This window comes from Falco cherrug, chromosome 3 (assembly GCF_023634085.1).
Source record: "Falco cherrug isolate bFalChe1 chromosome 3, bFalChe1.pri, whole genome shotgun sequence".
Classification (NCBI taxonomy): domain Eukaryota; kingdom Metazoa; phylum Chordata; class Aves; order Falconiformes; family Falconidae; genus Falco; species Falco cherrug.
Genome location: NC_073699.1, coordinates 69,988,058 through 70,002,781, shown reverse-complemented (window position 1 = coordinate 70,002,781; position 14,724 = coordinate 69,988,058). Strand labels below are relative to the sequence as shown.

Here is a 14,724-nt window from a genome sequence, read left to right as displayed (position 1 = left end):
GCATTTCTGCTGTGTAAAGGAATTTGTAATTTTACTGAGCTAGGGAATACCTTGTAGAAAGGGGTCTTTCATGTCCTATACCATAACTGTTGTCAGACACAGATTTCATTCATCTTAAAAGGTTAAGGTTCAAATTTAATCAGCTAAAATTTTTGCTTTTTCCCCAGTCATGTCAGTGACCTTTCCAATTCTTTCCAAAATGCAAAATGAATGAAATCAATATCTCTGATGATAATAGAGATAATAATGTAAGAGCTCAGTGGGTTTTGTTTCCACAAGCAGCTGATGTCCTCCCAGACAGTACTGGAGAGATTAGTCAAATGGCGACCAGGGAGCATTAGGAGTGGTGGGCTTGGCTGGCCTGTCCCACTTTCATCCCCTGCGGTGTCCTCCAGTTCTGCAGAGGGAAGGGAGGCAAAAAATATAATGGGGCCCTTCAGCTGTTTGCACACTCATGGCATGGCAGTTGGATGTTCTAAGCATTCAACAGTGAGGGTAAAAAATACCTTGCAGGTAAAGTTGGAAATTGCAGAGGGTAAAGTTAGTGAAATGAAGCAGACGGGACTTGGGAACAAATCCATACGTTGTTCCAGCAATAGAGGAAAGCCTGAAAACAAGTGTACAAGAGAAACAGCTGAAAAATAGCATGATCATAAAAAAGGTTGAATTGAGGGCTCCAAGCATTAGTCATTTAATCATTGTGGCTGCAGTGGTAGTACCATTTGGGAAGAAAAGTGTGTGTGGGGGGGGGCGGGCGGGGGGAAGCGCTAAATTTCATTACTCTGGGGTGCCTAAAAGAATTAAAATTGCATTGGTCAGATAATAATTTCCCCTCCCTGGACCCACTCCCAAAACACAGAGATACAAAACTGCAGTTCTCTCTCTACTTGTGAGATCATGCTTCTTTGTAGTGAGCATCCTTTCCCAACAAATACTTGGTTGAAAGCTGACAGTTGCTCTCTTGCGTCCTTGGCCTGGAATTGTTGGCTGTGAGTTTGAAAAGTCAATGAGAAGTCATTTTAGGAACTATAAGGTTTAGATGTAGAAAAGGAGAATGGAGACTATGAATGCAAACTAGACCACAGGGCTGCTAGTTCTGATTGGTAAGTCCATGATTTGGGTTTATTTCCTAAATGCATGGTCTGGGTTTATTTGCTAAGGATGAAAGTGTAGTGTTGTTAAAAATCTATAGCTGATTGATTGGAAGTGAAAAGGCAACTCCCCAACATCTAGCCACAACAAAAATAGAGGAAAAAAATGCTGGGAAGTAATAAGGAAAAGCAGTGTGGTGTAAAGAAGAAACATCTTGCTGATAATGTGGTGAAGGCAGGATTTCCTGGGGCTCCTGGGACTTGTTTTCTGTGTGCTCCCGGGCTGTGGTGCAGGATGGCATCGCTTCCCTTTTGCCCTGGCACAGCCGAAGTGAAACCTCTGTGGGGAGGGCTGAGCAGGCTGACTGATGAACTGCCTGCATCGACCAGTGTCTCAAGGAGCTGTGTTGGGTTGCTGCCCTGTTAAAAACCTCAAACCTCAGGCAAAAATACCATCAGTTCTAAAATTAGTCCAAGAGAAAGCAGGGGTATTAGTTGATCGTGTGCTTTCTACCCTTCAGTATCACCCTCTTACCTGCCAGTCTGACCTGTTCTGCAGTACTGAGTACTCCAGTCTAATCCTTGGTCATCTCTTTTTCGGAATTATTGGGGAGCTGGCATAGCTGCCTCTAAAAACATCTAACAAAGTATAAAGATGCGGCACGTGGCCTTGGGCTGTAAGATGACCTAAGAGGGTTTGTAGGAGTTGTCTCTCACCTTACAGCCACTTTTGCCACCACGCTGGGGATATGCCGAGTGATGCAGCCAGAGCGGAAAGCAGGGGAGATGGCAGGTAGCATGTGGAGTATGAAAACTAGACATGCGGGCAGCTAGAACAGGGGCCATGGCTGGTGTAAGACAAATCATCCTCTGCAAAACAGATACTGGGTCTCTTTGGACAGCCTGACCTATGCTCAGATGATAAACCTGCTGCTAAGGAGACTCACAGGCTCACCACTGAATGCTCCAGCAGTCCTTGCCTTAGCTAAGCACATAGGAAATTAGTACAAAAGGAAGTCTGGTTTTGGCATATGTCTACAATGCTGTTGTAGTGTATGGATATCAGCTTATGAGGGGTTTTGGTTTGCTGTGCTGGTAGAGTGAAGGCAAGGAGTAAGTCATGCTTTCTGCCTCCCTGTGAAAAGAATGAATTTTTATCATGTGTTGATAATCCGTGTTTTGTCCATACAGGTTTTACAGTCCAAGTGCTGTTCCACCTCTGCCCTTGACATTTATTCCACAAGCTGCAAACACACATAATAGTGTGGGTTTTTTTCTGTTCATTGTGAGTTTTCTTATGTGCAATTATATCTGATTGTTGTGATAGACTCCAGTGCTCAGGATGACATAATTCTTTTTGGAGCTTGGCGCTCCTGAGGAGGCTGCAGGCATTGGCCTGTCACCCTCCCGTCTTCCCTCAGCCATGTCAGGGACATTTAACTCTTCATATTTATTTTCTGGCTGGTTACTTTTCTGTTGCAGTTCTCTGAACTCCTTCTGACTTGTCCATATTTGCAGATCTGCACACACATTCTGGGGACATGGAGTATTTTTCTTGGACTTTCCTTTCAAAGGATAAAATACCTTTATTTTTTCCCCCTGCCATACCCCATTGTATTGTGCATATTCTGGGCTCTTACATACTGCCTATTGCTATGGTATACGTATTTTGGTTTATATGTATCTATATATCTCTCTATATACATAAAAAATAAAGTGACCAGCATGGCCATCATGTGTTGTCTTCTGAGGGATAGTTTTAATTTTATTTTTATAAATTGTACATTTATTTGTGAAAGCTAAGCTGAAGAACCTCACGTAGTACACTCATATTTAACTTGCCATCTCTTGTAACATCTGTTATTTTCAACATTGCTGCTTCCCAGATTTCGCCCTCCCACTGCATGGGGTTTTTTGGATCGTTTCCCTTCACTTGTCTTAGCCTGCTTTTTTTCCCAGAATGAATCTCATTTGATTATTTTCAGACTGCATTTCTATTCTCTCCAAGTCCCTGTGCATTATTTCGTTGTCCCGTTATTTTTGCAGCTCCGCCAAATGCAATGTTTCCTGGCGATTTAAGTTACCGTGCTGTCTAGAGTCTCTTCTGGATCATTAGAGAAAATACCAAGTGAAATAGGACCTAATACAGGTCTTTGCAACATTGCACCTTCTTTCATTGTTATCCTTTGCTTTTATCATGATTTATTTGCAGCCAGTTTTCAAATCGAGCTACAGCATTCATCTCAAAGTGCAAATCACTATCAAATGTTTACTAAGAATCAAACACATCACATCTGCTCCTTTCCTATCGACTCTTAGTGCTATTAATGCTAGCCAGAAAAGGGGCCAATTTCTAGCCAGTTCTACACTTCTGAATAGAAATCATGGTTTCATTGTCCTCAGGCTTGTAGCCTGGTTTACTTTATAGGAAGCCTCATGAAATAAAACAGCTGTGCAGCCCATTCTGAAATTTGGTTTTGTGGAAAAACAGATCTAGGGAGGAAACAAATGGAGTTTATACATGTGAGGGGAGGGAAGAGAGCGAAGAGACAGGTGTGCATGGGGAAGGGGAGTCACTTCATCTGACTGTGTAAGATATGTAACTGAGTGATGGCAGTTACATATATTTCTGAAGAACTGGTTGAATCCCTGAATGTTCCTGTGTGTCTAGACCATGGCTTCCCATACAGGTAAGGGTTCCATGCTGTCCAGCTTTGCTCTCCCATGGGCAATGCCATCAATATTTGAAGCTATGGCCAAACTGAAGGCACGAGATGGGGTCAGCAGTCACCACCTAGCTAGGCACCTTGTACAATTCCTCTGCCTCAGCTGTTGGCCAGGTATCCATGCCACAGAAAAACTGTAACACTTCAGGGATGAGGTAAAAGGACCTTTCTCACTCTCCGGTAAAGAGGTAAATGGCTGTTTTGGGTAAGAAACAAAAGAATTGAGACAAACATGAGGACTGTAGGATAAAAAGTGAGAACATGCTTAGCCAAGAACTCTTTCAATGGGTAATGTGAGTTATAGTCCCTGGAGATCATGCAAAAGGCGTCCCATTCATGGCTTTTTGCTTCGACGTGGCCATAATAAAATCTTGAAAGTTTCTGGTGACAGTAATGCCTGTGTTGCACTGGTTAGAGCAATATTTTATACCAGTAATTTAAAAGGATTGTTAATACCCCTTTTCAGCTGGGGCAAGCGGCTGGAAGCATGCAGAAATAAATTTAACCTATTTTTCTAAAAAGGTGCTGCCTGTATTATTGGGTTGCATACCATCTCCTCCTGCTCTTGCCTGCATCCCCTCGTCTTCCTTGGCTTTTGCTACCTGCTCGCAGCCCAGCCTGGACCACCACCCATGACAGGGAGGATGGCACGTGGCAGCGTTTCAGCTTGGGTGTTGATTGATATCTGGAGTGTCAGGTCCTGGGTGGAGGGCAGGATAGGGCTAGGGGAAAGCTTAAGCTGTGCTTTGTGCTGGTGAAGAAGTGTGAGTTGGCCTGCAGGTGAAAAGTCTGTCCAAATCTCGAGGGAAGGGGATAGGGGTATGGCTTTGGGGTTTTTTTTTTGTGTTTTGGTTTGGGGTTTTTTTTGGGGTGTGTGTGTTTGTGTTTTGTTTTTTTTTGTTTTTTTTTTTTTTTTTTGCTAGAAGTGCAGCTTGAGCAGTTAATACAAATATTGCTATTGAGGCTTCTGATCTAAGCTTTTAAAATTATTCCTAGTATGTTCAATACTGTTCGTGTGAGACATCAGAGGAATTAAATACAGCAAGATGCTGCGAAGAGGTTTTAGAAGCTGTGTTTTGTAATAACCTTACAAATTTTCATACGCTGTACTGACTGTGTGCCTTCAGCACTGTGGCAACTGCAGGCCGAGATACACCTGAGAAATGTCTTCATAGTTTTCCTGCTCTGTGCTACACTTCCTGCCTGGAAAATCCCTTCTCCTTTGATGGCTGCACTAAAGCAATAGGGCTAAAAGACCTGTAGCCACCGCGAGGTTTGCAGTCCCAGGCTTTATACTGGTGACTGCTGAGGACTGTGGTCTGACTCTCTGCTTAGTCCTCCTCCCCCGCTTCCCAAGTCCAGACCTAAAGACCAAGCCCAGACCTAACCTGTGCCACCTCACAGGCTGTACAACTTTGTCCTCTTTGCTGTAACATTGCAGTATGAAAATTTTGACCAAGTCAGAAATCATCAAGGAGTGTCAGAGGTACGCAGCAACCTGGGATAACGGTGTCTGCTGATGCACCCCTTCATCACGGCTGTACAGATGGACTAAGGAGTGGCCGGAGCCTCGGGGCTCTGAGGGCCACAAAAGCGGGGCTGGTGGTGGTCCCCCACCTCCCTCCTCTGCCCGCTCTGCTCAGCGTAGCCTGTAGGTTGGTTCAGTCTCTGCCGAGTACTCCTACAACCAACTGATTTGTTTTTGCTTTGCTGTATTATTTACTGCAGTGATCAAAGGAGCCACTCCTTGTGATCATAAAGAGAAGCCTGAAAATCTTATTTAAGAGCACAAATATTTTGGGCTTTGACAGATGTGCTTTGAAAATAACACAGATGTGCAGTGTCAGATTTCACTGCTGCATGCAGTGTCTTTGTTTCAAACTGTAAATTTGGCTAGTAGTGCTGGGCATGTGCTTTCCCAAAACCTTGCCTCCTGAAACACGGGAAAAACAAGTTTCTGGGTTGTGGGGGCTTTCCCCCCCTGAATTTCCCCCCTTAGAGGGTTTGAAAGGAAAATGCTCTTAGCAGAGTGCGCACTCAGCTCTGCAAGGCTGCAAATCTACGGGGTTATTTTTAACCTAATTACCTCAAATTAAACAAAAGCTTAAGAATTTTTTGCTTGAAATGAAGGCGAGGCTAAGTAGACTTCATTTGCAGTGAAACTCCAGCTGAAGACATGCTTCTTCCATTGTGCCGTGCAGAATAATGCCTGTGGCACTACGCTGAGCTAACGAGAACGGCGCGTGATTTTCTGAAGCACTGGCTTTTATGAGTTGATGCAAGAGGATATGCAGCTCTAGAGCAGTTCACTCCTTTCCCATTCTCACCCCTCCTGCAGATGTGGTGATCACTTTCAACTGGTGACACTTTAGATGGAGCATAGTCTCCTTACACTTGCCTGGCAGTGGCTCATTAACTGCATGCTAATTGAAACTGAAAGTTTGTCAGATGATTCAATTCAGTTACATGTTAAATGGATTCAGTGCAGTAAGCATTACTGCTGTGATGAAAATCTCTGTGGAGTTGAGTTGTGAACTGATTTGGAGGGATTCAACGGCTTCATCAGTGGCTCTGAGAGATTGGCATCAGGAGAGCTGGCAGAAGTAGCCATGCTCCCAGCAAAGCAAATCCTACTGTTCTCCTCTTTCACCCTAACAGCCTTAATTACTGCCCAGTGTGTTCCCTTTCCAGAACACGTGTTAAATAGATAAATTTACTCTGGAGAGCTGAGAAGCTCAGAAGAAAATGAGAAGATTCAAAAGTCTGGTTTGAATTCTGTAATCTAAATGGCTTGAGAATGTTTACTTTCTTATCTCTCAGTGAATCAAGTGGTCAAAATTTTCCTGAAGTTGGACTCAAATGTAGACGTATGTTAAAAACCAAGTATATCTACTTTAAATTGATGGACAAAATTTTCAAAATTTGCATCCTCTGTAACTCATCTTTTATACTTGGCCACTGAATAAGTCCCTCTTAAGTGAGCAATTTATTCAGTTTGCTGTACCTGCTTATGTGCTTGTTTTCTGCATGGAGCCAATTTTTATTGCTGAGTTATAAAACTCTTTGAAAATAGGGGTTTGTAATGGAAGCACTGACAGACCTTTAACTAGGTCAGTCTTATCTGCCTCCATTATCTTGGTTTATTTTCCTCACAGTCCCAGAATTTCAGCGTGGGTATATTATTGAATTGTTCTTTCTTCAAAATGTCATGAATGTGCAGCATTAGAGAGTTTATCCAGATTTTGCAGTCATCTTTAAAAGTAAATTGAACTGTTATGTCGTATTTCAAGATTTTCTTGCTTATACAGTACATTTAGTCTGTAGCGTGTCATTATGATACTAATACCAAAGTTTGTTTTTTCTCCTGCTAGTTTATTCTAGTCTTGAATTCTGCTCTGGTTTTTTGGCACCTTTTTGCATAAAATGACAAGGAATGTTGTTTGTTTGTTTGTTTGTCCCATTCAGATGAAAAGCCATACCACTGCAAGTTCTCTGAAGAGGAGGCTCCAATGGTAACATCTCAGTTGGATGAATTCCCGAAGCTGGGAAGCCGCAATGTCAGAGAAAATGAAGCCAGGGAATCTAAACCAGAGGTCCCTGCCTTGGTGTCAGCACTGGAGAGTGTCATCAAGGAGCCCTTTCTGAAATACCAAGATCTGAAAGGTTCTGCTGACAGGAAGATGCCAGCATTTCACCACAGCCAAGGGCTTCCTTGCTCCAGTCGCATTGCTAGCTTTGCTTTGGGTGTGGGCCAGACATCCTCAAACATCGTCATGGACTTGAAAACATCACTTGAAGTGCAGGCTAGTCGTGCTAGAGAAAATTTGCTAGACTTGCACAGGGAACATCCTCTGATAGAAAAAGGTGCTGAAGCTCAAGAGGTAGCTCCACTCGATTTGAGTGAAAAATCAACAAGGGATAATTCATGCAATAAGAATTTGAACACATCTTTGCAGGCTGCTTTAATGGTCTACCCATGTCCTTTCTGCAGTCACAAGACCTACTACCCTGAAGTCTTATGGATGCACAAAAGAATTTTGCACAAAATCAGCTGTAACTCAATGGTACCCCCTTGGGTTCAACAGAATGGCTTCAAGAGTATTAAAAACAGCCTGGTCTTTCTGGCAAGGAGTGGGCGTACCGGCCCCCCTCCTGTTCTTGGTGGTAAGGAGTGCCAGCCTTTGCCCATTGCCAGATTTACGCGCACTCAAGTGCCAAGTGCATTGCCAGGGTCCAAAAGCAGCTCTCTTTCTGTTGGGATGACTGCCAAGTCTGGAAGTACACATCAGTCAAAGGACGGTCATGCCTTCAGCCACTGTGGTCCACGCTTACCAGGTCTGGATGGGTACAGACAGCCCAAGTTAAACCATTCCCAGGAGCAGTACAGCATAGCAGCACAACAAAAAAGTAAATATGAAGCAAATTCCAAACTTATGCAAATGGGAGCCTGTAGCAGAAGTGTAACACCTACTCAAACGGTCATATCCAGGCCTAGCACGCAGCCCACCAACAGTAAGCAAGTGGAGAAGTATGTGGTTCCCCAAGGAAGTACTAGTTTTGCCCCTCCAGGTAAGCACTGTGTGTCTGATTCCATGAAGGCCAAATTCAACCCACCACCACAGTATCATCCTCTGTGTAAAAGTGAGCAGTACACTAAACATGAAGAGCCACTGGTGCCTCAGAGGGAGTCTCACGTGAAGGCTGGGAGTGAGATGAGGACATTGGCAAACTGCACAGCAGTAGCACGAGCAAGTCCACTGCTCCAGCCCCAGCCTAGCACCGCGGGAGTTTCTCCGGCTTTACACTCCAGCAAACAGGATCTGGGATCAGATGGGCATGAGAAACGTTTGGACATTTTAAATATTTTTAAAACATACATTCCAAAGGACCTTGCTTCGTTGTACCAAACCTGCGGTGCCAACAGCCCTGTCCTGGATCACGCAGGTAAGATTTTCATAAGCCTCCATATCTGAGGACGCAGCTTGCTTGTTCCTGCTTTTTTCAGAGCCACAATACAGTTTCACAGTTTCTTCCTTCTCTCCCTTTAACAGTTGGGATTACAAGTTCATTGTTTTTATCATTTCTGGATAGGCTTGAATAGGTTTGTTTACTGATCTCTGACATTGCAGCATCCCCCCTTGTGCACTGTGTCACATTTCTGTTGCAGGTTAAATGTATCTGGTTCCACTTGGAGTATTACTGTTCCTTTGTCCCCTCGCTTCAAGCAGGCTAAAGTTACACAGATGTGCTGTCACACAAAGATCCCCCTGATATGCTGGTGCTGGCACACATCATCATCTTTTTGCTTCGGGCAAAGTAAACATCCTCTGGGGCTTCTCTGTGATGTTATTTTGGAGGTTTTGTTCAATTTCATCTGCAAACAAATCTTCCAACAACAGCAAGAGATAATAATTTGTCAGTATCCTTTGTCTTTCATGACAAAAGTCTTAAGATCTTCCTTGTCCATATCAAAAAGAGTGCTGTCATATTTTTCAAATTATTCTTTTGATCTTTTTGTATGTTTATAATTAAAAAGAGGTAGGGCCGAATATGTGCCTGCTAATTCACAGAGGCAGGAAAGGCAGTTGTGCAAATAGCCAGTTTAAACGTTCAGGGACTAAAGAAGTATCGGAGCTTTCTTTCTGTGTCTTGACAGTCAACTGCCGTGTAAAAAGAAAGAAAAAAAAAAGAAACCTATGTATTTGCATTTGAAACCATATTCTTCTGATCATTTGCCAGAAATAGTTTGTCTCGGTGGAAACTGAAAATCACACTAATCTATTGCTGTTGAGATGGGGCAGGGGTGTAGGGTGGGAGAATGGGAGCCATAGTTCCACCTCCCACCATTTGTAAAGTATCCTGTTTATTTGTACGCGTCTTCACTTTGTAGAAGTTGTGCAAGAACTGAACCCCACGTGGAAAGAGCACGCATTCCAGACCAGCGTTGTAGTGTCCTCACCAAACATAATGCTCTCTGTTTTGTCACAAGCATGTGTGAAATGGAGCTTGTGACCCCATTTTGCAAGTGGGATGAAACCCAGGACATTGGGAAGCTGGTAGTCTAAGGACAGCTATGGTCTAGTGTCCGGGAGGTGTGTGCAAGTTGACTGCTCTGGCAGCTGTGAGGCAAGGAATAAGCCATAGCGTTTGGTCAGGTCTTGGTGAAAGACCTTAGGGAGAAAACAGGAAGGCAAGATCTGTCTGAAATAGTCCATGAAGTGTACCTTTCAGCCACTCCATTGTCAGTTTTGCTCAATCATTTAAAAAGTAATGCTGTGTAGGAGCTGACTTTTTTATTGAGTAGATCATTTCACAGGTGGTTAGAGGCTGCGTGATGATAGTAACTTAACATCAGGCTCCTGGTTTTTGTTACGAGGCTGAGGAGGACGTGCCTAGTTTCTGAAACTGCGGAGTCCGTGTTCCTCTCTTTGTTCAGCTGACTTGGCTTTTGCCATCCTGGCGCCTAGGAATGTTATCTAAAATCCCTGCCCACTTCCTGCTCTAAATACCAGTTGATTGTTCCACCGTTAACTTGGGGTACATTCACATGGGTGCCCTCCTTGATGTTACTTAATAGTACACTGTGTTGGCCTGCTCGGAGAAATCTTACTGATCCAGTGGGCTGGAGGGAAGCAGTAAAAGCCAGGAACTAGATGCTTGCTTAGTGAATTCAGGCACCGGGAAAACCATGAGAAATGTTGGGGCAAAGTAAAGTAGGGGCAGGGTTTCCAAGGAGGTCTCTATTTGCTTGCTTTTTAAAAGAGGGATTTTATTGCCAAAATGCTTTTTCCAGGCAGTGATTTCCAGAGACACTTTAACTGGAAGTTATTTAGTGCCCATCTCTGCTTTGAAATCTCTTCTTTCATTCCAGGTGTTTTACAGCAATCAAATTTTCGGAATCTGAAACCTCTTTTTTAATGTAGCTTGTCTTCATTTTATATACAACTTCCAGGTTGTTGATGGTTCTCCAAACCAATTGGCGTGATGGCTCTTTTTCGTAGTACTAAAACAAAAACCTGCTGCGGGCAGAAGGAACGAGATCCTACCTACTGCAGACAGAGGAGGGTAAATGAACTTTGTCTGAAATAATGCAGCCCTAGACTGAGCCCTTTGCATCAGTATGCATCAAACAATTTAGTCTTAATATAACAGTCATGACATAAAGGACAAGTAAAAATCCCACTCCAGTATACTATTTGTCACATTTTTTTTCCCCAAAAGACTTGGGTGTTTGGTAAACAACCTCATCTTGGATCACATTAGAGTATTTTAGCGTGTGGTAGTGCAGTGTTCAACTTTAGAGAGACTGGATTTATTTCTGGGATCCTTCCTTTTACATTTGTGTTAGTTGTACGTACTACTGTCACGCAGCTGCAAACACAAAGCTTACTACACTTAGGCTAGGTTTGTTTTACACTGCCCAGTCTTCTCAAATGCTCGTAGAGAGGATCTTACTGTTATATTTAATAGTGGTTATTTTATTTGTGATCGCCATATTAGGAAAGGATGGGTTATGGCAGCAGATGTACTCTTCCCCTGGGGCTTCTTTGAGACCAGCTTTGAGCATCACTTTTGCAGGAGCTCCCATACAGATAGTCACGTTCATTTACCTGAACTTGCTAACACCTGTAGTCATCCACCCTCTTTTGCTCACATGTAGGATAACCTGAGAGATGACTCATAGGGTTATTGTCTTGCGGCAATGATGCCCATCACCGAAACCTCTGAACTATCAACAGCCTTATGGTGCTCCTTAGGAAATGCAACAATGGCAAATATACCTGGAAGCAATCCATTCCTCCCACCTGCTTTTTAAATAACTACTGTGAAGTGAGTGCCAGGGAGGGGTTAGATGAAAGTCTTAACCCGCTCACCTTTGGTGTTTGTACAGGGTATGTTGGCTTGCAACAGAATCCTAAACCTTCCCTCGTGCACAGCTCAAGTGGGAGCAGTGCTTCCATGCAGGCTGTCAGATCGGGCCCTTGATGACTGCTGAGACAAATGTATTCACCTTTCACAGGGAGAGACCTGGGGTCTGGAGAGGTTAAATGTCTTTCCAGAGGTGGCAGAAAAAACACCTGAGGAACCCAGGTCTCCTGGGCTCCATGGGAGCCGCACTGCGGGTAGCGGAGCTGTGCTCTGCCTGTCCCTGCATGTCCCAGCAGTTGGCATGGTGGTCCAGCAAAGGCCGTCTGGTCCGTCAACACGCTTCACGCAGCTTTGCTTTCAAGTTGGCAGATGTAGTTCTGGCCAGTGAGGGGAAAATACTAGTAAAAGACCAAAAAATCTGCTTTAAACTTGACTGCCGTACAAGGCAAATCGGTGTCATTATAGTACGGTGAGGCTCTCAATGAAATTTATGTGATTTGGGGTGGGTGGGGTGGTGGTGTTCCTTTGAGGGGGGTGTATGTGTGATCTGGTTTTGTCCCTAAATCATGATCTTGTGTTTGACTGCCAGGAACTTAATTGCTGGGACTGTGTTCAGCTGCATTATACAGACTGTGCTGCCATCTGCAGGAAGTGCTGTTATAAAAAGAGAAAATTTCGCTGCTTATAACATTTTGTGAGTGGGTTGGGGTTTTTTTGCAGCCAGTCATTCCAGTAGATGCTGTGGTGAAAATCATTGCAGGACACTGGGTGCCATACCAGCCGAGTAAACAGCAACTTGTCGTCTTTTCCATTCATTTTCAGGTACAGCATCTGTATTTCACATAAGCCCTCTGGCATCCAGCAGTTGATTTTTTTCAATTCTGGGGAGGTTTTTTGTTGCCACCTTTTTTTGTTCACAATTTTATTCTTTTTAAATGCTGTAATGGGGGGAAAAAATGAAAGAAAAGCTGAAACTTTGCTTCCACTCACAACCATCTGAGAATTTCTTCAAAAGTCAAAGTATTCCACTGGCAAATGGAAACATCAACTCTTTGCTTCTGAGGAGGCCGTTTTACCAAAATAGAAAAGATGATGTTCAAACATACTTTATTTTTTTTTTAGTAATAAAAAAGCCCAATAAAAGTCAAATGTGTCTTTTTTGATCAGCAGCAAAAAGACAAAGACCAGCCCTTTAAGTCAGATGCTGTAAACTGACCTTTGGAGAAAAAGGAGAGGTTTGAGCGGTTTTCCACAAATGCTAATGGCCTAGAAAACATGTTTACCCAGGGCTGGGGGAAGGCTGCTGTGCTGCTATCAGCTCAAAATGTCCGGAATGACACTTTCATTCACAGATGTCTTTCGTCTGTGCCTCAGAGGTCTGGGGTCAAAGCAGCACCGGCAGGCAGGTAGGCAGGGGTGAAAGGTTTGATCAGTCTGCGATGGATGGCTCCGCTCGCTCTGCATTTGTCTCTGAGGTATTGCCGCCTGGGGGGGACAGTCGGGCTCTGGTCCTACTCACTTCCTATTATCCATGTGACTTGTCTCCGCCACGCTGGAGTCACTTTGATTTGCCTGATGTACTGCTTGACAAAGCTGGGTGATGGCTGAGAAGTGGATCCAGCTGCTCTGAAAAGCGCACACCTGACATGCCAGTCCTGGTGCGGGCACATCATGGGGAGCATTTTTTAATTCAATGTAATTTATGCATTCTTGCAGTCCTGTGTGTGCCTGGCCTGTCAGCCAGTGCCTAGATGAAGGCTGACAGTTGTCATCCAGGGCCTGAAGGTAGCCTCACATAATGACACATTAGACATACTAATGATGTTTTCTTCTGGCATAATGTTTTCTTCTCAACTTTCCTCTCTCCTCTCCCCCCCACCCCCTCCTCCCTCCCTCCCTCCTGACTACAGGGATGCTCAGGACACAAACACGCCAAGGAGACTGCGTCTGCAGAGAATGTGGAAAATGCTTTACCCAACCCAGTCACCTCAGGACTCACCAGAGGTCCCACACAGGTACCTTTTCACGCTCGCTCTTGCTTTCTCCCTTTCCCACTTCCGTGCTTTCGGATTCGGCTAACAAAATGCCAAGAATTACATTTCACATACCATGTTACCCTAAGTAATTCCAGTTCCTAAATCTAATAGACAGGTTTTTTATTTTTACGACTATTGCTCTTGTTCTCCGGATATTGCTTACCTGATCCCCGCCCGAACTCCATAAAATTGCAATGCATTTAAGATAAGTCTGTTTGCAAATGTTTTATTTTAATTAGAGAGTAGGGTACTCAGAAATGAATATGCTAATGAATTCTTTTGCCACCAGCACAAATTGAAATCAAAGTACCCCTTTCAGCACAACATAAGGCTTTGTTTTGCCTCATTGTTGCTGTTGACAGGAACATTTTTGCAGGAAACGAGATTTTTCCACAGACCGGTCAGCCCTAAAATGGGAAATCCCTACCAGCCGTTTTTCACCTGGCGCGGTGTGTGGTTGAGACTGTAGGAGGCTAAAGCTAAAGCCACCAGTGTCGACAGACCTCCTGAGCATTGCATGAGACAGTGAGACTAGCGGGTTCCTCCTGAAAAGTGTGAATGATGCATACATAAGCCAGTCTGATGCAAAATGACAGAGGCCAAATGGTAAGTAATGCAAGAAGAGGGTCCCTTTACACATACACTGATAATTAATGTTGTCAGTGATTGCTTTCTTCAGTGCTGAAGTCTGAATTAAAAAGGGCAGTGGCCCTGGGCTGCCATTAGCACACTCTCTTACACTAAGTGTTACTGTAAATTGGTATTTTCCGGCCACAGGCTAGTAGCTGGTGTCTTTTTTTTGAACGTGGTTAATCTGTAATGGTCTCAAATAATGTACACACACTAACGAAGCTTGAATGTTCATCTGTTAACAAGCCCCCTTGTTCCCACAGTGGTATTTGAGTCTAATGGACTCCGAGGTACTGAAGTTCACACCACCTCCACAGACGCCCCAAAACAAGTATGTTTTACAATTAATTGGATGTTTGGTTTTTAATGTGG

General features: G+C 43.9%; 1 protein-coding gene across 4 annotated transcripts in view; it reads left to right on the top strand.

Annotated features, from left to right (window-relative positions):
- ZNF516 (zinc finger protein 516) overlaps positions 1-14,724 on the top strand; it is a 114,250-nt gene that overhangs the window by 81,187 nt on the left and 18,339 nt on the right. For 2 of the 4 annotated variants that reach the window (XM_055704632.1, XM_055704633.1), the window contains exons 3-5: positions 7,283-8,761; positions 13,597-13,701; positions 14,616-14,683. In XM_055704632.1, coding sequence (XP_055560607.1) covers positions 7,283-8,761; positions 13,597-13,701; positions 14,616-14,683 — 1,652 coding nt within the window. The remainder of the gene's footprint in view (positions 1-7,282; positions 8,762-13,596; positions 13,702-14,615; positions 14,684-14,724) is intronic. The other 2 variants (XM_055704630.1, XM_055704631.1) reach the window with 1 other exon arrangement.